General features: G+C 35.2%; 1 protein-coding gene across 2 annotated transcripts in view; it reads left to right on the top strand.

Moving 5' to 3' along the window:
- Window positions 1–23,708, top strand: part of LOC128990457 (uncharacterized) — a 40,425-nt gene that overhangs the window by 15,945 nt on the left and 772 nt on the right. Inside the window, exons 9-13 of one of the 2 annotated variants that reach the window (XM_054412823.1) lie at window positions 1,891–2,024; window positions 3,491–3,624; window positions 15,515–15,667; window positions 17,680–17,861; window positions 18,613–18,826. In XM_054412823.1, coding sequence (XP_054268798.1) covers window positions 1,891–2,024; window positions 3,491–3,624; window positions 15,515–15,667; window positions 17,680–17,861; window positions 18,613–18,811 — 802 coding nt within the window. In that variant the 3' untranslated portion in view covers window positions 18,812–18,826. Of the gene's footprint in view, window positions 1–1,890; window positions 2,025–3,490; window positions 3,625–15,514; window positions 15,668–17,679; window positions 17,862–18,612; window positions 18,979–23,708 lie in introns of those variants that run through there. The other variant, XM_054412822.1, reaches the window with a different exon arrangement.

Below are 23,708 nucleotides of genomic sequence, written 5' to 3'. Positions count from 1 at the left end.
TAATTTATTAAATAAAATCTGTATGACTATATTTTCAGAGCCAAACTAACATAACCTAACCCTAAACAGAATTTGTAGGCCTATATCATTATAATATTTTAATCTGAAAAAAAAAAAAACAATTGTGATTTAACAGGAAAGGTTCAATATCCATAATCCAATGGTTTTACTTCTACTGTCAGTTTAAGAACATGTTTTGATTTGTCCGTTTTTGTTCATCATTCAGTAATGATATAATTAGGTATACAAAGTAATATAAAGCCACTTGTGTTGAAAAATAAAGTTTTATAGGTTTTTTTACAATATTGATTGGTTTTTAAATAGCATATAGAATTAAAAAAACTTATAAACCTTGCTAGAACAAGGGAGTGTAGCAGATGCCACATGTTATGTAGTCACTAGCACAGAAAACGTACTACTATAACCCAGAATGCCAACCGCATGGTAAAAAGCATTAAGCGGTTTGAGAGAGCTTCGCCTGTCAATCCGTAGGCAGCGCCACCAGCGTTGCTATGCTATTGCATGGCAACGCTGGTGGCGCTGCCTACGGATTGACAGGCAAAGCTCTCTCAAACCGCTTAATGCTTTTTACCATGCGGTTGGCATTCTGGGTTATAGTAGTAAGTTTTCTGTGTCACTAGTCAGTAAATGGGAGAGTTTCGGAACCCTTTAGAATAAATGTGGGTGTAAGACAGGGTGATGGACTCTCCCCAATCAGCTTCAACTTTAGCGATAGAAGAAGCTCTCTGTGTGATAATTAATAAGTGGACTGTTTTTTAGATGAGTATAAAAGAAATAATAGATTGGAAAATAGTTGAACTGTTTTTGAAAGAAACATTTTAACACTGAGATATAAACAGTATCAATTAATAATCAAACACCAGCTGGTAAAATGGATGTGAACATAGTAAATCAAAAGAGTTTTAAAATAAATAATGTGGGGCTGATTATAAGTACTGAACACTCAGTGGCAACAATGGATAAATGCATTTCAATTGACTCCAGAATCAACGTTCTGGCGTTTGCAGACGATGTAGTAATTTTTACTGAAAATATAGAAGACGCCAGCTAGCAAAATTGTTTGTGGATGAAACAGGACAATTATTAAGACTTATAATAATTTTTTATGAAATGAAAAGAAAAGAAAATTATTAACTTATGGAAATGACATTCTAAGAAAGGTTTTAGGCCCAATTTTTGAAGAAGGAGAGTAAAGGAAAAGACACAATAGGTAATTTAGAAAAACTCTACAAGGATCTAGATGTGGTTTTTTTTATGTAGAAGAATTAGATGGGCTGGGAACATTTTGAAAAGAGAGGAGGATAGTAATCTAAAACAAGTTTTGATGAGAAATCCTGAAGGAAGAAGACCGAGAGGAAGGACAAAGCAATAGCGTTGGAGCCAAGTGAAGGAGAGACCTGGAGCAATTAGGAGCAACCGAGGAAGATGTAGAAAATAGGAAAAGATAGAGTTTTTCTAATTCGAACTCTCCCTCATTCTAAACCAGTTAATGTAAGTCAGAAAAAATTAATAACAAAATAAATCCGAAAACACAATATCAGTGGTCTTAGTCCACCGATATATAGGTAATATGGTTGATAGTCATAAGTCAACTATTGTTGTGGATCCATTGTGTTTTCTGGTGTCGACTGTGACGTCATTTGTAAATTGCTATCAGACATTTCACACTTAAACATAATGTATTCTCATGAGACCGGCCGCAAAAGTCTACGTAAGAACACAGTTACGATTTTTGTTTTGTCCTGGGTTCTACGATGAAGCAGGGGTGAACAAAGTTCATGGTACTTTCAACCATTCCACTTATTCAAAAGTGGTTTTTTCTGTTGATATTTGTTAATGCAGCAAAATCCAAATATTTTTTTATTCCAGAGAACTGAGCATGCTACGCAATAACAGTGATAATTGCACGGGAGGATTTTGTGAGTTGAAAGGCAAATTTTACCTCCAAGGACAGTATTCCCCCTTACTACTGAAGCTGTGGCATGAATTTGATAAGGAGAAGCGTGAGTTCAAATATTTCTGAAGTTATAATCGTTATATAGGAGTGGTTGCACTTAGTATGAATATTTAACTATACACCAACTGAGTTCTGTTTGAATTTTATCCTTGTATTTTTGAAATACCATAGTTGACTGTGGTTTAATTGGAAATCTGTAAATGACTTAGTTGAAACAATTAGTTTGTTTTGTGCTGGTGTTCCTGTACAGCAGTTCTCATAAAACTGTTTAATGTAAAATATAAGAGACCAGATTAAGTTGGATGTGACATCTTCAGTATAAGCTTGTGATGTGTTGGTACTTAAAGGCAATTCTCAGTACCACCGGTAGTTGGTATTGTACCGATAGGGAAAACCAACATTAAAATGACGGTACCAGTACTAGTGGTTGATCTGACCCTGAGTGCCAAGATACGTTTAATAAATTACATTAATAATATGTATGTGTACAACATCATCACCCCCATGGTCGTGCTTTTTTTACTTGATCCAACAACGTCATAAAACAAAACGCAGTTTGAATGGTTTGGTTGACTGAATGGCTATTGGCAGTAATGATCTAAACACGCTAATTTCCCCAGTCCTATTATTATCCTGCTCAATGAAATTTATGTAAAGTTCTCGGCTTAATACCCTCGATATGTTATATTTATAGATATGTAGATATGTTAAATTCTCGTATAATTACTAACTACAATTCAGTAGAACCTCTCATAACCGACTTCGGCATAACCGACTCCTGTGATACCCGATCGTCTATTTGATCACGGATGTTGCAGATATTGTGGCAGACATTGTCGCTATTGTCCCCAAGACCGTAAGATGTGCTCACGGGTATAGCCGCAGTTGCGAGAGATGATTACTGGAGTCGCTTAGACAACAAGACATGTTCACAGGTGTTGCCAAGGTCGTGGGAGGCGATTACTGATGTTACAGGGACCGGAAGTTATGTTCCTTCCGATATCTGGCCATGGCTTGGTCCCATCATGGTCGGATGTGAGGGGTTCTACTAAGTTTTAACACAGATTTCTTCATTTGAATTGGTTTAGATTTTTTGTAAAACTGTGAAAAGTGAATACCAACATTTTCTGACTGTTAGAATAGTTCCAACAAAGAAATTTTTTTTTAATACCTTGTCCCAATTCTGTAATTAAAATTGCAAATATGCCCTTAAATCGCAAAATTAATTATGTAACTAAAGTACTTTACAACATGCATCTGTATTCTGTAGTCAACATAAACAATTTCAATGTTTGGAGCTTACTTTTTAAACGAAGAGTACTATTTTGTTAGGTTCTTATATGTCCGGTACCGAGAATTTCTATAGGGCAGGAACTGACAAATTGGCACCGAGACATCACTACTAAAGGTTTCAGAATTCAAATATAAACTTCATTAAACCAAAAATATCAATTTAACTAGTCAAGATAGTTATTAAATTTTAAACCCTCATCACTGTCTGTGTCTGTGCAGGATCGGAGAATGAATGTCCCGATATGTTTGGGCCAGAACAGCTGTACCTGGCACTAGAGTTGGCTCATGCTGGGGAGCCTGTCGAGTCTTTCAGCTTTAAGAACCTTCAGCAAGCTTTGATAGTGTTCCTTCAGGTATATAATCACTTATCGACAACAATTCAATTATCTCTTCACATCAATTTGCTTGAGGCGGTTATTATCTATGATTAGTTAGTTATGTTTAGTATACTATACACATCTTCCAGATATTCAACGAGTGTAATGCTCTCTTTTCACAATTTTGTTTTAGGGACTTTAGGTGTTAAACAATCTGCCTTTTTTTTAAGAGTACCTTTTTCTACTTGGCTTGATATGGATAGCGCTGGGTTCACAACGATATGGTAGGCATACGGTTAAGATTCAGATTCAGATTCAGATTCTTTATTTGTCACAATACATTTTCCTCCCCAGCACAGCTGGTAAAACAGGTGACATGTCAACATCTTAAAAACTAAAAGCAAAATATACATGATACAATTGTTATGTTGGCAAAAACTTAATCAAATGGCTTAATTTTATATACATATTTACATCATATTACAAAGTGTCACATAAGAAATCATTTACACAATAGTATACTTTGTTTAGCAGCAGGGATTGAACTTCTTTCTTAAACTTATGATCATTATCAATATTTTTTATCCTGTTTGGTAGCTTATTATATAATTTTTTCCCAAAATACTGTGGCAACTTTTCAAAGGAACTTAATCTATGAACAGGAAACTGGAAATCACTTCTGTTCCTAGTCTGATAATTGTGAATGTGTTGATCTTCCATTAACATATTAATGTTAGATTTGACATAAAACAGACATTTACTAATGTACATAGATGGTAGTGTTAAAATTTAAGATACTTTTTTTGTAATTTAAAAACAGACTTCATACCTGAACTACCTCCCCAAAGTTCAACACCATACTGCATTGAAGAAGCGAACAATGCATGATATACAATCAATCTCGTCTGTAAGTCAGTAATTTTTTACAGAACAAACATTTGAAAACAAAGGGAATTTAATTTTTTTATCAAAATATCAATATATGTTTTCCAGTTTAGTTTTTCATCAACCTCGAGACCCAAGAACTTTGTTGACTTTACAATAGGAAGGTGATCATCATTTAATATTATTTGATTAAGATTTTGTTCCTGTCTTCGTGTAGTGCTAAAATTGATTACATTAGTTTTGCTACTATTTAATTTAAGACCATTGGCCTTGAACCACACTTGCAAATCTGTTAGGGAATTCTGAATAATTTGCTGTAAATCTAAAATGTTGTTTGATTTAAGAATGGCTGTAGCATCATCTGCATACAGAACAATTTTGAAATCAAAATTTTGTGCTAAATCGTTTATATAGATTAAAAACAGAATAGGACCAAGAATTGAGCCCTGGGGCACTCCCCGCGTTCCTTTCCTCCATTCAGATTTAAAAACCATATCATTTTTTTTTTATAACAGTTCTGTGGTGTCTACCAGATAGGTAACACTTAACCCAAGATAATGCGGAAGAAGAGAAGTTGTAAGCTTTTAACTTATCAAGAAGAATATCATGTACCACACAGTCAAAAGCCTTGGATAGATCACAGAACACACCAGCTGTGGTCTGCGATCCATCCAAGCCCTCCGATACACACCTGATTAAATCTGCTATCGCTAAAACTGTGCTCTTATTTTCTCTAAATCCATATTGTTCCTTGATAAATAAATTATTGTCTTCAAAAAATGATAAGATTTGTTTATTAGCTATTTTTTTCAAAAACCTTTGAAAATGCAGGAAGCAAGGACACTGGCCGATAATTGTCAATATCCAATTTACTTCCTTTTAAACAATGGTTTTATTTCTGCATATTTAATTTGGTAAGGTAATATTCCAGAAATGAGTGACTGATTTATAATGTTTGTTAATGGTTTTGAAACTTGATTGGCAATCTTTTTCAATAAAAACAAAGGAACCTCATCCCATCCTGAAGATCGCTTGTTCTTCAATGATTTGATTATTTTATTAACATGGTTTTCATCTACTGGACTGAAGTGAAAAACTGGTAAACTTTGACTCCACTCATTATTTTTCATTGCACATCTAACTGCCATTTCACTTGATGGTGAAATCTCATTCTCTAAACAAATGTCAGTAAATTTATTGTTAAAAATATCAGCTATTTTATTTCCATCTTTTAAACACTTATTTTGGAAAACAATGTCTGAAAAGTTATTTTCTTGAGTTGCCTTTAAACCTAATTCTCCATTAACAACTGACCACACTGCCTTACTTTTATCGTCTGCTTTCTCTATAAAAGAGGTGTTTGCATTTCTTTTTGCCCTAGAACAGACAGCTTTGAAATTTTTCTTAAAAACTTTACAATACTCTTTAAAGGCATGGTTATCAGATTGTTTTGCTAAGGCTTGCAATTCTCTGTTTCTAACACTTAATTCTCTAATCTCTGAATCTACCCATTTTTTTCTGTTGTTTTTTCGGTGTCCTGCTTTACAAGTTTTTAGTGGAAAACGGTTCTCGAAAATCATCTTAAATCTAGAAAAAAAAAATCATTAAAATTACATTGAACTGAATTATTTTCACTAAAATTCCAATTTTCCTCATTTAAAGTAGCCACAAACTGATCAATTTTTTTGGCTGAAAAAGACCTACTATAGCTTAGTTTCTTAAAATTAACAGAGTCACCACTAAATTCAATATTACTATCTAATGTAATAAATAAAGCTCTGTGGTCGATACTCCTAATTCCATATTTAAAGTTTGGTGTTGTTCAACTCTCATATTAATTAATACATTATCTATACAGGTATTAGTTGTAGGTGTCATCCGTGTTGGCTCAAAAAAAGTTTCCTTAAATCCAAATTGCCTAATTATGTTAAGAAACGAATCTTTGTGAGTAGGGTACCTACAGTTATCTAATGTATCAACATTAAAATCTCCAGCGATATAAATTTGTTTTTTTTTTAGTTCTTTTCTTAGCAACAATAGCAAAGCTTCTAATTTACAGAGAAAATTGTTAATATTAGCCCTATCTGGTGTACGATATAATGATATTACAATACTTCTTAGGCTAGGTATTTCTATTGCACAACCCTCAAACACAGCTTCTTCAAAATAAATATTTAAATCATCTCTGTTTAAAAAAGCTAAATTATGCCGAATAAGAATACATGTACCACCATGAGTACCCTGTGATCTACAAAAGTATGTTGCTAGTTTATAATTTACCAATGTATTCAGGAGCTTAACATTAGCTGTATCCAGAAAATGCTCATTTAAGCACACAATATCAATATTTGTATTTTCTAAAAAAATGTTTAACATATTAATCTTGAATGTTATACCACCCTGTATGTTAAAATGCATCAACCAAACATTTTTATTATCTTTAAAACAAGCAGTATCTAAAGGACTATCGTTATTTTTTCTATTACATTGTTTCAATTTGCATTTACTACGGGTTTTACAACATTTTCTAAAAAAGGTACATTACTTGTATCAGTTGAAGTGGATTTACCATCGGTTACATTATTTCCTAGTGAATTACATTGAACTGCTAAATTTATTGAAGGCAAAGCATGGGTTGAAAAACCTGAAAAACTTTCCATATGGTGTGTGTTCCTTGCTGCCACTGGAGTAGTTTTTTCCTGTAGCGGGGATGTCGGAGTACAGGTGATAGGTGTGGATGAGGTTGCCGCAGATGAATTGTAGGAGGTCAATAGCATGACTTCATCTTCACTGTCTTCCGCATCCATGAGTGAAGAAGGGGAGATGGAGGTACCCGCGGATTGTGCTAATGGATGGTCTGTTGGTTTCTGCACTTTTAATTTGGTGTTGTGTTCTGTGACGAGTTCTGTGAGTCTGTTCATAAGTTCGAGATGACTAAGTCCGCCTCTTATCACTCTAGTAGACACTTCATTATACATTGTGATGTAAACCGTAGCCTTAGTTTTGGTTTGAAAATCTGTTATATTTTTTGCAAAGTGTTCAGGAAGAATTCCATCCCTAGTACACCCCATAGGAGAACATACTAGTGTTTTTAAACCCCTTTTAATAAAATCTGCAGTGAGTTGTGTAAAAGCTTTGTCATAAACCTCAGTAGATGGTTTTTTGAAGTAGGCTGGCTTCGTGACAAGACCATACACGTACGCTCCATTTTTTACTCTCTGACAAGTGATGTTTTCATCAACAAAGTCCGTATTACAGGGTCTACCGAACTTGCGCCTAAAAACAACAGCCACTCCAGAAGACATATTTTTAGGGTCGTTAAAATCCGAAGATATACAGTGAGCGAAAGCTAAGGATGATTTACCCTTTAGCTGCTCAATTGTGTCATACATGTTGGATTCTACAACATTGATGGCAGTATCGGTGGAAAAAATTGATGTACCATTAGAAGATGTGTCTTTTTCAACCAGAAGATGCGCCACAGTTTTAGCTATGTCTGTTTTCCCTCTCTTGTTAAAATGTAGGCCGTGAGTTGTAAAAAAGTGCCGAGGAAGTATATGTAAAGGGAGCAGTTTTACGTGGTTTTTCTTCGCTACTATGTTTTCAATTTCCACATTGACTCTGCTTATCTTTAGGTCCAAGTTCGGTGTATCATGTCTCATCGGTAAGCTTGCTAAAATAAGGTTTGTATGTTCTGTTTTACTAATAAGACTTTGAACATCATTAATAAGCCGACTGATACCCGTTGTTTCCATATTGTTAGTTCCGGCTATAACCATGAGGTAATCTTGTTTGTCCAAACCTTTGGAAAGTTCCTCAATTTCCTCTGTCACCTGGTTAAATTTAGCTCCTGAACTAACAAATGAGCAAACATTGAAGGGTGCTCTTTGTTCGATTAAACTGCTTAAGTGTTTGCCATGACTGTCTGCTAGAATCACCAGTTTTTTCCTAGATTTATCAACTTTATGTCTTGTTTGAGATTTATTATCTATTTTGCAGTTACTATTTACAAGCCCGTGAAATGACTTACTATAAGCTATTTCTTTGTTAGGTACATTGACTGCAGGAATGTAAATAGGATTTATAGGATTTATAGGATAGGATTTAAATAGGATGTAAATAGGATTTAGCGGAATGTCTTGTGAAAGTATAGAAAAACTGTTTGTACACTCTATATTACTTAAGCTATCAGTGGTAGTACTAGGCTTTGTTGTAGGGCTTTTTGACTTGACTCTGCACCATGGGTTTAGCTTTGATGGAGATAGCAAAGGGGGGTAACAGTTAGAGCAATTTTGACTAAAAACTTTCAGTTGGTTAATTTCTTGTTGTAACTTTTCATTGTCTTCTTTTAATAAATTGAGTGCGAGTTGGAGATTTTTATTTTCAAGCTTAAAATTGTTAAGTTCTTGTTTAAGAATTTGTGTTTGAAAATTTTCACCTGTATTATCAATACTATTTTTATTACTACTTAGTATTTCTTTAGGACAGGACAAGGTATTTGAAGTGCTGTTCATGGTAGTTGCTGTTTGAATTTTCTGAGAATGATTAACTAATTCATGTCCTCTACTAGACAAAGGAGATAAATGTGTTGAAAACCCAGAATGTCCTTGAGTTTGCTTAGCTGAGGGAGTTTTTAATTTTTTTGAAGTACCAGGGCTCATATATACTTTAGCTATATTTGTCAACGCAATATTGTATGATTCTCTGTGTTTTGCTGCCACAGAATCCAATGGGTATTTGAGTTTGTTTTCATGATATGAACAAATGTCATTTTTATTAATTTTAGCAATTTCATTAGTTCCAAAAAATTTTACTTCAAATTTTGTAACATTTTTATAGGTTTCATTATCCACCCTTACAACTTGGGCTGGCCAATATGGATATCCGCGGACTTTACCAAAAACAAGATCATCAATCTTAAAATCCATAATTACCAATTTTTATCATAGCAGGTAATAAATAATAAATTGACAGTCTTTTTGCTATATATTCCACCAGTAAAAAATTAAAGGATAGTAAACAAAATTAAAAATATGTTTTGAAGTTAATAATAAAGTCAAAAAGTTAAAAGTCTTTGAAGTAATCAGTATCTGAAGTATAGATATATTCAGGTTTCAGATATTCATGTTTGGAATTATCTCTATCAGTTGCCAGTACAAAGGTCAGATCACTCACTCAGTTTTCCTTGCCCAGCTTATCTATGGTCCCATCTTATCTATGAACATTGAAATAATCCTGCAGGAATATTATAAAACTATAATTTATATAAACTGGTTACATGAATGAGAAAACTGATTTTACACTTTCACAGATAAAAACTTACTGAATATTTAGGTATAAATTTCTTCATGTAAAAGTTTAATTTACTACTTAAAAACTTATAAAAATTGAAGAGCACAAATGACACAGCTTTTGCAGCTACAGGGTCTTCCCCCTCTCTCCAGAGTTTAAGTATCGATCGTCGTAGTATGAAAAGAACTACTTACTATCGAATATCGTAAATCAATTGGCTTCCATAGCGCCAACCAACCAAAATGAAAACAAACAAGTTTAGCTGCTAACTCATGTTTTTTCAATTTTTATTTCATTTATATAAACGTCATCATATTTACTTATTGTTTAATGTAAAACAGATTGTAAATAAAACTTTGTTAAAAAAAAAACCAACCAACACCGACAGACAGAAGAGAAGACAGAGACAACAAAAACTACTAGCACTATCCTAAAAGAAGAGGAAAATATTCTTACGCCGTACTACACTATTTTGACGAACTTCCCACGCAAGGATTTAGTCCAGAAAACAGCTGTTTGCCGCCAGCTTAATCAAATGGGGTTTCATTGCGTACTACTGTACTGTAATGAGTTTTACCGGACACCAATCATCTGATTATACTGTACTTGGGTGGCAATATGCAATGAATACCGGTAGTTATAAACAAAGACATAACCTCTCTTAGAGGTTATGACTAGTGATTTTTAGTCCTTTACTTGGTGGTAATATATAAGGATTTGTACAGATTTAGTAGTATGGCGTAAACTATCGTACGTCACTCGTCCAAAATGTTTTACCGGACTCGTATGGTAATCCCGTACTTGACTTCGTCTCGCACAGGAACGACCACACTTGTCCGGCAAACACTTATTTTCAGGACTAGTAACGTAATATACTATTACCTACGACCGTTTATTAAAGTAGCCGTTTCAGTACAGTTATTAGAATTGAAAAGTATCTCATAACAGCATTGTTTACTTTCATAACAGCATAGTTTTACTCATAACAACATGGGTAATGGACCAATGAGGTTCAAGGATTGAGAGAGGAGAAGTAAAATTGTAATGATTCGAAATTCAAGTTATCAGCTGTTCAGGCCAATTAAATTGTTGATTGGTGCAATTGATCAGCTGATCAGTTGACAATTTTATTGTTGATCCGACTTGTTCCTGTTGATACTCGCGTATTCTTAACCTAAGTTGGTGGAAGTTAAAGGAAGATAGATTAAACTGATTTAAAAATGTCAGTTAGTGAAAGTGAAGTTGACGAGATGGAAATGAGAGCACAAACTGCTTGTGCAAATCATTTGCCACCAAAATCGAAACAAAGGTATGAAATTACATACCAGCAATTCATTAAATGGACGAAACAAAATAAGGTTAAATTGATAAATGAAAATGTGCTTCTGGTTTATTTTGAAAACCTCTTAACCACTTTTTCACCCAACTCGTTGTGGACCACATATTCGATGCTGAAATCTAACTGTAAATTGACTGTTTCACTATATTATTTAGTTGCACTAATAAGGTTTATATTACCTGGCTACTGTCTCCGATCCTCTGTATAGTTTTAAGAAACTACAGCTGTTTCATGCCTTACATTTGCACATCATCAGGTTTGGTGAACGCTTACCAATATCCCTTCTTTTCTATAAAATATCCCTCGGAGATGAGATCGTTATCGTTTTACGAAAAACATGTAGACATTTACACTCACGAAAACACGCACGAAACATTTAAACACTAATAATTGAGAAACTACTGCGAAACGTGATGCGGCGCCGGTGATGGATAAGTCGCGACTGTCACGTGTCGGCAGCGTTGACCCCTACCCCTGTTCTATCCTTATCTTTTCTTTCTTTGGTTTGACAATCAGATATCAGAATGGCCGTGTTGTAAATTATGTTAGACTCAAAGGACTGCTTTTCGTTCAAAATATGATGTGGTTGTTCTTATGATGCCTTATATATTTCGTATTCTTCTATTGTGTCCATATGGCGTCCTTTATTGCAAAAATGTATAATATCTAGATTATTATGAATGTCTGTATAGTTATAGTTCGTGGCTGTTAGGTGGTTGGAAAAAGCTGATTTAGAGTTCTTTTTTGGTAGGTGTTCTTTAAATCGGGTTGTGAAAGATCTGGCAGTTTGTCCTATGTAAAAGCTGGGACAGTTGTCACATTTTAATCTATGGATTCCGGTTTTGTTGTTGTTATCTGTGTGAAACTTGCTCTTGGCTCTGACCAATGACGACAGCTTGTTTGTAGTCTTGAACGATATTGCTGTATCATTTTTTTCCAGTTCTTTTCGTAAAGTATCATTTAGAATTATACCGAATTCAGCGCTAACGTATTTTTTATTATTTTCATTGGAGGTTACTTCAGTTCGGTTACGGTGTTTTCTGATCAATTTGTCTATGAGGTTGCTACTGTATCCGTTTGACACTGCAATATGCTTTAGTATCTTAACTTCGTTATTGTAGTTGGTTGGGCTGAGTGGTATGGTAAGTAGACGATGGACAAAACTATTATAGGCGGATAATTTGTGGCTATAGGGGTGGTGTGATGATGAATGGATAGTTTGGTCAGTTGTAGTCGGCTTCCTGTAGATATTGAATTCTAAGCTACTGTCTTTTCTTGTTATAGTGAGATCCAGGAAATTAATAGATTTAGATACTTCCGTTTCAAGAGTAAATTTCATGTTTTTATGTACACTGTTGAGATATGTTTTGAGTACGTTGATTTGTCTATTGTTACCGTTGAACAATACAAGCGTGTCGTCCACGTATCGTCTGTAAAAAACTATTTTGCTGCGTTGGCGGTTCGAGTCTGATCAAAAGTGTTGATTTTCTAAGTTGTTCAGAAATAATTCTGAGAGAATACTTGATAACGGCGACCCCATTGTTAACCCTTCATTTTGTTTATAATATTCGTCCTCAAATGTGAAGTTGCTCTGTTTTAGGACACAGCGCACTAAATTTATCAGTTCATTCTTTGCTTCTGTAGCTAAGGTAGAGTGCTTGTCTAAGTTTTTTCTGAGTAAAGTTATTGTTTCATTTATAGGAACGTTCGTGAACAAACTAACAATATCAAAAGATGCAAGTATATATGAGTCTTTCATTTCTATGTTAGGTATCTGGTTTACTAAGTCTACTGTGTTTTTTATGCTATGGCTATTTTCTAAAATAATCTCTCTTCTGATAATACTGTCTAACTTTTTGGCGATTTTATAGGTAGGTGAGGGGGTGAAATTTACCAATGGTCTTATAGGTATGTTGTCCTTGTGTATTTTGGGTAAACCTCTAAGGACTGGGGCACTAGGGTTAGTGACTTTCAGGTGCCTGATTTCTTCAACAGTTAAAAGGTTCTTACATGATGATATTAATTTATTTATCTCTTTCGAGAAAACAGGTGTGGGGTCCTTGGTTAAAGTAACAATAGAGTTAGTTTCAATAAAGTCTCTTACTTTGTTTACATATTCTGACTTGTTGAGGATGACGGTACAGTTCCCCTTATCTGCTTTCGTGATAACGGCTTTGTTTTGTTGTAACTTGCATCGGATGCTAGTGGCTATTGACTTCAACGACTTATATTTCGAAATGTATTTAATTCTAGGGGTGGGATTTCTTAATGTTTTCTGTATTTTGTTCGATACCATTGCTCTGGTGGTATCTCTTGCAAGGCTGGGTTTCAGGCATTTAACGGCTGTCTCAGCATTCAGTAATTCGGACACAAGACTATTTTTTCTATCATTAGGGAAATTGAAATTTAGTCCTTTATTTAGTAACAAAATCTCCTGCTCTGTAAATGCTATGTTAGTTGTATTTATCAGTCGGGGATGAAATTTGTGGTTGTGAACTATTTCTTCTATTTTATTTTGGGATTTCAGTAAGGCATCAAACTTTTTGGTTTGGGTTTGTTTTTTATTTTGAACTTTCTTTTGAACCATTGTGTTTAATTGAGAAAAAACATTGTTCTGTTGTGAAGGGTGAAGGCAACTCATAAGTTCGAGATGTTTTCTTAACAGTAGCTTATTTAACATGTTCTTTTTTGCATATAATGTTTTTATTTCATTTTTAATCCAAGATTTCTCAGCAGTTTGTTTGGCCTTTCTGGCTGCTATTGGACGGTTAGAAATTTTTATGGATACATATTTAGGTACAATACCGAATTCTAGACATTTTTTATTGAAATTTATGTTCTCTATGGTGTTGAACAGTTTAAGCTTGGCGTTCTTGTATGCGTAGGCCAGTTTAACTTGACAAGTTTCCAATTTCATGATGGTTGGCCACTGGATCGTTAAAATTAGCACTAATAAGGTTTATATTACCTGGCTACATGTTTTTCGTAAAACCATAACGTTCTCATCTCCGAGGGATATTTTATAGAAAAGCTGGCGTTCACCAAACCTGATGATGTGCCAATGTAAGGCATGAAACAGCTGTAGTTTCTTAAAACTATACCGAGGATCGGAGACAGTAGCCAGGTAAGGTTTATATTACCTTACCTGCTATATTATTATTAGTGCTAATTTTAACGATCCAGTGGCCAACCATCATGAAATTGGAAACTTATTTAGTTGCCCAAATAAATATGCAATATTTCCTAATTGTACCTGATATTTATGGTAAGAATGTTGCTAGCAGAACCTATTCCCTGAAAAAAGTAACATATTACTTAACGAAGTTTTACAAACACATAATTACATGAAATCAGCTGATTATACAATAAGTCGTTGCCTCACTTTCAGTGGCAATGACAATAAACGAAAACATAACCTCTCTAAACAGTTATGAGAAGTGATTGTTAGTAATAAAAAACCAGATTGTTAGTAATTAAAAAACGGTCGTAGGTAAAGTAGTGTACGCAACTCGCGTTAATAGGCTTTACGACACTCGTAGAAGTTTTTAAGGCACGAGCCTTCGTAAAGACTAACTTAACACAATCGTTGCGTAAACTAATATATTTAATTAGGTTATTTAATTTATTCCAACTTTGTTCCTTTTGATCAGTTTCATGGTGCATGGTGCATTATTATGGAGGAAATATGCAAAGGACATCTAAACTCTTTTAAAAGCAAGGGGGGCGGTAATTTATCTGGCGTTAATTGCGTAAGTTACTGGAATATGAATTTTAAAATTCCTCCGTAATTTAGGTTTTTATATTCATCATGCTGGTTATCAGCCTTACTGTAATTGGTATAATAATCATTTTCATTGGCAAATTTTATCCCAGGTTCAGATATTATATTGTACTTATTTATTTGCATTCACTCTCACTGTAATATTGTGAATTAAATTATGGCCTTCCGTCGACAAGGCCACATTAAGACGACAGACATAGGAGTTAGGAGCAGCTGCAGCAGAAGGCACCAAGGCAATAGTTTACTTCTACCATGAGACAGCTGGTGAGCCAGAGCCGATACTAAAAAGTCGATGTCTGTCATCCGGTAGAAGACAAGCTCGATATTTAACCGAATGCCTACCATATCGTTGTGAATCCAGCGCTATCCGCTTGATATGAGCCCCATACAGTTCATGGAAATCCATAATTGATTAAAAGTAGGCAAAATATGTACTGTCATTCACATTTCAGATCATGGTAGAAATGTTGTGGGTTGAGATCCCAGTGCTATCCCACTATCAATGCTCTTAATAAATCTACCTCTTTCTTAGCTTGATACATGTTAAACTTGGAAGTTTGAAGCCAATGTGGAGCAAATGTGAGGGTTGTAAAGTGAAAAAAATTAGCCTTTGTTTTTTTTCTTTCCAGACTACCTTCTCACTAGCTGTTGCCGAGACTGCAGCTGATTTTGAGCATCGGGACTTGCACATTGGCAATGTGTTGGTGCAGCCAACATCGGAAAAATATGTCTCTTATGTGCTGAATGGGCAAAGATTCGAGTGTCCCACTTTTGAAACTATGGTACATTACTGAAGAGTCTGTTTAGATGATACTAGCTGTGTGCCCGTTTTACGCACGGGGATCTTATAGTAGTCAGTTGAATCTGACAAAAGTCACACAATGATAGTTTTTGGGCATTTTTAATTTTATTTATTAAGTAGGCCATGTATTCTATGGAAAAGTACCGGTATCAAGGATCGTCGTCGAAAAGGTTGTTATGAATAAATAGGTAGGCGTACGTACCCAAGAGATGGGCTATGGGCCTATTGGCTGTATGGTCCAGTGATTGCATCACACGGTGAGTAGAAACAGAAAGTGACACATTGGAAAAGCGAGTTTAGCATCATCCGTAGACCTCTGTTACAATCACCCACTGCAGTTGTGATTTTTTTTACTTAACACTACACAATCGCTATTGAAGTGCGGTCAATGAGTGGAAACCTTGTTTGTAAGCTATTGGCGACGATCACTATACAACACTGATTCAAGGTCTTTTTTCTGATTATCAAAACTCAAGAACAATTTTATACACAAAGAATTTCTGTTTCCTGACCTGGATGATGCCTAGTTATTTAATTTCATTTACGGTTACACTACAATATTACACTTGCGATTAATTAAATCCGTTATGTAAGAAAAACTTTTTAATTTCACTTGGTTAAGATTTGCTTTCCAACGTGATCGGAAATGGTTACGGTATTTGTAAACAAAATTTGTAAACATATCAGGGACAGCTAGAAAAAAATATTCTTGATCCGAACAGCTGTTTGTTATTTCATAGATGATTATGTGATAAAAATTTAACGAAAATTAGAAAAAATCACACAAAACTGCATTTTTGAACGTCCGTAATTTTGTTTACAAAGTAGTGAGGCCATATTTTAATGGCTAAAGACACTTTCGCCAATCCAGTGTATACATTAAAATGACTTGGATCTTGATAGATACTCTCGTTTTCATGGAGAAGATTGCGTAAAATGCCATCTTGAGTGTTACAGACAGACAGACAGACAGAAATAGAGATAAGACTTGTTTCTGCTTCTTTAAATAAAACGTAAAAATAGCCTAAAAATATATAATTCTGAGCAATGTACAGACAAAACTCTAATTTTATTTATATAGATTAAACTAACACATACACTAAGTACTGACTTAAGTCTGACAGAGTAAAAAATTTAGAAAACTGTTTGATGTTAAAGTCTTTGCAAAAATAGCCCTGATCTTCTCATGATTTATTTCATTACTTTTTTACAGGAATCCCAAGTACGGTATCGGTATCAAAATTATTTATACAGTAGATAATTTTACACGACTAGCTATACACTGAATACTTGGTAAACACTTGAATAGCAATCATAAGGTGACGCTAATGGCTCAGTTACACCATAGACAAATAGAATGAATATAGACTGTCAAAGAAAGGTTCCGACGCCCACCGCTAGGAGTTCTGTGTAGTTACGGCGCACACCGTGCAGGCGAGGAGCGCAGGAGCCGTATGCGACCAGCAGACGCTGCAGCAGTGTGCGCCGTAACTGCACGGCAAACCTAGCGGTGGACGCCAGAACTTATGCTAACCGCAGCACAGCTGACGGTCTATATTTGTCTATTGGTCTACGGTTACACAGAACAATTTATAAGCTAACAGCTTTGTTGTACACAGATCCCAAAAAGTCCAGTGTACTCGCAGCTCTTGGATAGTTGCTATTAAAGCTCTGGATAAAGTTGACTCTGCCGGAAACTTAACACATCACTCACTAGCTTTTGAGCGCTCTAGATTTTAACCATCCCAAGTGTACCCAGAGTTATTTCTGACAAGCAACAAGTAGGATTTGATTAGTCTTGATGATGACTAATCCCCACCCGCTGAATATGAGGAATTGGTTATAAGTCGGAGCTGCATGTCTAATACAGCAACAATCCTGTTTTTTATGTTTTTTTTCACTCTGGCTAATAGCTTGTAGTATTTTATTTCACTCACCACCTTTGTTTGAAAATCAGTTCTACCAACTCCAATCATAGTATGACTGTTACAGGTGACAATCATCGACTACACACTATCCAGGATCTCATTTAGAGAAGACGTTCTGTACTTGGACCTGGAGCAAGACCCGGAACTGTTCACTGCTACAGGCGATTATCAGTTTGAAATCTACCGAGAGATGAGGGCTGATCTCAAACAGAACTGGAGGTCTCATAAGCCGAAAACAAACATCAGGTAAAAGCTTGACTTTAGGTACATACCATCTATATGGATCAGCTGATGCCAGTTTTGTATTCAGCCTATTTTAAGCTGTTCATTCAGCTTGGCTTGGTTAAAAAGTTGGTGCTTCTTAAAGAAATTGATAATTTACAAACTACATCAGTGTATTTTATTAATTCAAATATGTTCATTTTATTCTAAATCTGGCTACAACTTAATCATTGGACTAGAAAACCTAGTTTCCTTCTAGAAGTTGTCATTAGCCATAGAATGAATCTCGGCTGCTGTTCAAAAATTGACACCACCAGAACATGGGACATCTACCCTGACAAATTGGTGAGTCGGTAAAGCCACGGACTTCAAGCCCAAGGCAGCGATGTTGTGGGTTCGGATCCTGGTCACTGCCACAACTTTTATCAATACAGTTCATCCTTGTACAATACCGGTCCACTCCTTGCTTTGCTGGATACATTCCACGCACAGGCTTCTGTGGATATGCAATAAAAGGAGGCCACAAACCTCTTTTGAAAAAACCCGTACTTTTAAAGGGACCAGTGACACATTCTTGAATGTGTTTACACTGAGGCCAAGCTTTTCTAGATAAGATAATCAAATGAAGGTAGGAACATTTACTTAACCTTATGTACCCCTCGTTGGCGATTCTATTTCTAGACAATGATATTGAATTTGTCTTCAAACTGCGTTTGCTGAAGTTCTGATTCCTACAATAAAAGCAAAAGCTAATTCAATGTTTGACATGTTTTAGGTGGTTACATTATCTCATAGACAAATTTACAAGCAGAATCAAATACAAACAGAAGAAAAACACTAAAGTCTTCAGAGATTGTATGGACAAGATGTTGAGACTGAGAGAAATGGTACTCGACTTTGAGAGCGCAACTGACTTGGCCTTTCATCTAATCTACTTCCATTGCCAAACATCGTCGCTGATCAGGACTGAATAGTCTGCCAACTGTTCGGTAACTGGCATTTTCACTCGATCTCGTTTATTTGCGTTTTAGCAACTAAAAAAAATCATTTTCACAAAAGACTTTTAAAAAATCCTTAAATAATGATTACTGTTACAAATTCTGTTTCAAATCAAGATGTCTTTATTGTTGTAATTTTTTAATCCTTTTTATATTTCATGAATCTTTATTTTTGTATTAATATTGTTGAAACTTCTATTAGAGTATAATTATTTGTACATACTTATTTATTCAGTTTGTTATTTGTATTAAACTATGCTTGTTTTATAATTGATTTTTGAGTTTTTCATTGTTCACTACATAAACTGAACCCTGAAATACTAGTCATGTGTAAAGTTTTTTGTATTATATTCTTCAATAAAATACCAATTGCTTGCTGTCAAATTCAGTAAAGATTGCTGCTATGAAACTCAGAACTGGAGACTTTGTTTTCTAAAATACAAAGCCATTTAGTTTAAACACCGAGAAGTAAAGTACAGAAGAAAACACTTGGACGACTGAGCGCTTTCAGCTCTAGTATGTTGTGTTGGAAATGTACTTGTGACGAGCAAGGAAGAGCAGGAATGGCGAGCACTTTGTGGAAATTCCTATCGCACAAGGGTCTTCCTACACTATGAGCGTTGCAGTACTTGAGGGGGTCGATGTTGAACTCTCCTTAGCCATCAGTACTGATGCTAATGGCAAGGCCATGACTCAGTGTTTGTCTCTTGATGCAAATAACTTATATGGCAAGGCCATGACTCAGGTTTTGTCTTTTGATGCAAATAACTTATATGGCAAGGCCATGACTCAGTGTTTGTCTCATGATGCAAATAACTTTTATGGCAAGGCCATGTCTCAGTGATTGTTTTAGGATGCAAATAACTTATATGGCAAGGCCATGTCTCAGGGTTCGTCTCTTGGTGCAAATAACTTATGTGGCAAGGCCATGAGTCAGTGTTTGTCTCTTGGTGCAAATAACTTATATGGTAAGGCCATGACTAAGGTTTTGTCTTTTGATGCAAATAACTTATATGGCCCAAGGCCATGACTCAGTGTTTGCCTCTTGATGCAAATAACATATATGGCAAGGTGATGTCTCAGGGTTCGTCTCTTGATGCAAATAACTTATGTGGCAAGGCCATGACTCAGTGTTTGTCTCTTGATGCAAATAACTTATATGGCAAGGCCATGACTAAGGTTTTGTCTTTTGATGCAAATAACTTATATGGCAAGGCCATGACTCAGTGTTTGTCTCTTGATGCAAATAACTTATATGGCAAGGCCATGTCTCAGGGTTCGTCTCTTGATGCAAATAACTTATGTGGCAAGGCCATGACTCAGTGTTTGTCTCTTGATGCAAATAACTTATATGGCAAGGCCATGACTAAGGTTTTGTCTTTTGATGCAAATAACTTATATGGCAAGGCCATGACTCAGTGTTTGTCTCTTGATGCAAATAACATATATGGCAAGGTGATGTCTCAGTGTTTGTCTCTTGATGTAAATAACATATATGGCAATGTCATGTATCTTTCCGAACCGAATCCGACCCGATTTTCCTGATATCTGCACACCTCTAGTTTTTAGTTTTGTACCTGGATGGTAAGCTAACGGCCTATAATCTAGTCTCGAAAATATCCCGTTAGTATTTAAATCCCGTCCGATGCTTCGTGATAAAAAAATCTCAAAGTTTTGGGTCTTGTCCATCACTATAAAATACCCTGTGTCTGTGTACAAGAAGATTATCTCTGTATATACAGGGCGAATAAAAAGTCAAGACTCCCCCATCTAATATTTTTCTAAGTTAGAACACAGTTTAGACTTCTTGTACACAGTCACAGGGTATTTTACTTGTAGAACTTCACATACCCGGCTATCAGTACTGTGGACCTGGAACGAATTTAAGGAAGAGATTAACAAGAGGTGATCCAGGCATACATAAATTGGATGCTGCATGCAAAAACCACGATATACAGTAGCATACTCAAGATTGAACTATATAGTAAAATATACACAGATACCCGAGTGTTTTCCTGTGTGCAAGTCTCGCTCAAAACCAAACCCAAAAGGGAAACGGTCACGTGCCTGGTACACTCCTGATCTTGACAGGCTCAGGCAGCAGGTAAGACATGCCTATGATCTGACCTGTGTAAGTAGTGACAATCTTTGTAAGTTAGAGTATAAGACCCTAGTTAAGAACTACAAACGGGCAGTAAAGGAGGCCAAGCTCAATTATAATGCCCTATTCATTGAAAACTCCAGCAACAAATGTAAATCAGCCTGGGCAATTGTAAAAGAAAATTCCCAATCTCTCGGAAGCGGTAATAAGCTTCCATTTCATCCAAATAAACTAAATAGTTTTTTTATTAACTCTGTTAACAGTATTAGAAACAGTATTAAGAAACCTGCAAATACTTATGATCATTTCTTACAAAAAGTTCCTTTCAACAATTCAGAGTTTCACTTTTCTTTGGTCACTTGTAGTGAGGTTATGTCAGTCATAACTAAAATGAAAAATACCAAATCCAAAGATATCTATGATATCTCCAACTGGTTCATTAAAGAAATTGTTGATGTAATAATTTCACCATTGACTTACTGTGTAAACGCCTGTCTACAGGGGGGATTCTTTCCTGATTGTCTCAAAATTTCCAAAATTTGTCCTATTTTCAAAAAAGGGGATAAAAACTGCCCAGGAAACTATCGGCCTATTAGTCTAGTACCTGTTCTGTCCAAGGTTCTAGAACATATTATTCACAATCAGATTAACAGCTTTTTTGAAAATAATTCTCTCTTTAACAAACAACAATTTGGCTTTAGAGTTGGACAGTCCACTGTGGATGCAATTGATGCCATGGTTCAGGACATTCACAGGGCTTTTGAAAATAAAGATTTTGCCTGGGCCACCTTCATTGATCTTAGCAAGGCCTTTGATTGTGTTGACCATGAGATCTTGCTGCATAAGTTGGAGTTTTATGGAATCAGAAACAGTGCTCTAAATCTTTTGTGGTCTTATTTAGCAAATCGTAGACAGGCGGTATACGCTGATGGTGAATGGTCCTCCATCGCCCTCAGCAACTGTGGGGTACCTCAAGGCTCTGTCTTGGGCCCCCTTCTGTTTTTAATTGCTATAAATGATCTGCCTATGAATCTTAGTTGCAATTCCTATCTCTATGCGGATGATACTACCTTGCTATCTTGTCACAGTGACCTTTTGCATCTTAAGTCAACTGTCAGAAACACAGTCAATACTGCTGCTGAGTGGTTTTCAGCTAATAGTTTTCTTTTGAATAAAGACAAAACACAATCAGTCATATTTTGCCTTAGACCTCTACATGATATAGGCCCACTTGAAGCTGAACTGTCCAATGTGGTAAAGTTTCTAGGTGTCCATATTGACAAACAACTGACTTGGTCTGATCATATAACGCAACTCTGTACTAGGTTAAGTAGAATGATTTGCCTTTTTCGTAAGCTTAATGATTTAGTTCCTATTAGTTATTTAAGATCAGTTTACTTTGCTTTATTTCAGTCTGCCTTGAACTATGGTATCATTTTTTGGGGTAATAGTTCTCATGTCTCCGATGTCTTAATATTACAAAAAAAGGTCCTGCGCATAATGGCTAGGGTTGATCCTGAGGAACATTGTCGCCCCATTTTTATTGAATTTAATATTTTAACTGTTATTAATTTATATATATTTAATATCATGTTAACTAGTTTTAAGGAAATGGACTCACATGCCATAAGGAGTGATTTTCATGATTTTCAAACTAGAAACAGACATCAATTTGATATACCCCATGTTAGACTGAGCAAAACAAAGAAAAGTCATAAAATTCTGGGCCTAAAATGTCTAAATAAATTGCCCAACAAATTGCTATCACTTCCTTACAAAGTTTTTAAAGCTAAAATTCATATGTGGCTAGTTAAGAATCCGTTCTACAAACTTAACGATTTTTTAGAATTTCCTAAACCATTAAATATTGAGTAATGATTGTACTTTTTTTTTCTCTTATAGTTATCCTCATCTGCATGTATTTTATATTATCTTTGTATATTTTGATTTGACCTTGTACTCTACATCTATTGTACTCTTCCTTGACAAATGTTTCCCAACATAATACCTTCATTGACCATTCCACATGCATTTGTAATGTCTATTGGAAAAATAAAGCTTTGAAGCTTTGACCCTTTTGGTGGTGGTGCAAACTTAGTGCATTTTATGATTTTGAAAATTGTTAGTGTCCCCAAAAAATGAGGGATTATGGGCTCAACTGGAGATTACTCAAGATATATTAACCTTTAAACATTACCAATTTAATTTTAAACATTATGATTTAAATTGGCGTTCTGTTAATTAGGTTTTTTTACCCGCCCTTATGACAGTGTGTATCTGGATCCGGATCCGGTATCGACATTTTCTTGGATCCGCCCATCACTAGTTTAAATTAATCCTTTTGGATGCTCTTATCATAGTGAGTTTGTCCTGGTATTTATGGTAAGAATGTTGCTAGCAGAACCTATTCCCTGAAAAAAGTAACATATTACTTAACGAAGTTTTACAAACACATAATTACATGAAATTAGCTGATTATACAATAAGTCATTGCCTCACTTTCAGTGGCAATGACAATAAACGAAAACATAACCTCTCTAAAAAGTTATGAGAAGTGATTGTTAGTAATAAAAAACCAGATTGTTAGTAATTAAAAAACGGTCGTAGGTAAAGTAGTGTACGCAACTCGCGTTAATAGTCTTTACGACACTCCTAGAAGTTTTTAAGGCACGAGCCTTCGTAAAGACTAACTTAACACAATCGTTGCGTAAACTAATATATTTAATTAGGTTATTTAATTTATTCCAACTTTGTTCCTTTTGATCAGTTTCA

This window comes from Macrosteles quadrilineatus, unplaced genomic scaffold (assembly GCF_028750875.1).
Source record: "Macrosteles quadrilineatus isolate MER2022 unplaced genomic scaffold, UCM_ALF_1.0 Scaffold_3__2_contigs__length_128488019, whole genome shotgun sequence".
In the NCBI taxonomy this organism is placed as follows: domain Eukaryota; kingdom Metazoa; phylum Arthropoda; class Insecta; order Hemiptera; family Cicadellidae; genus Macrosteles; species Macrosteles quadrilineatus.
Note: the sequence above shows the minus strand (reverse complement) of the source record. Positions and strands in the feature narration are given on the sequence as shown.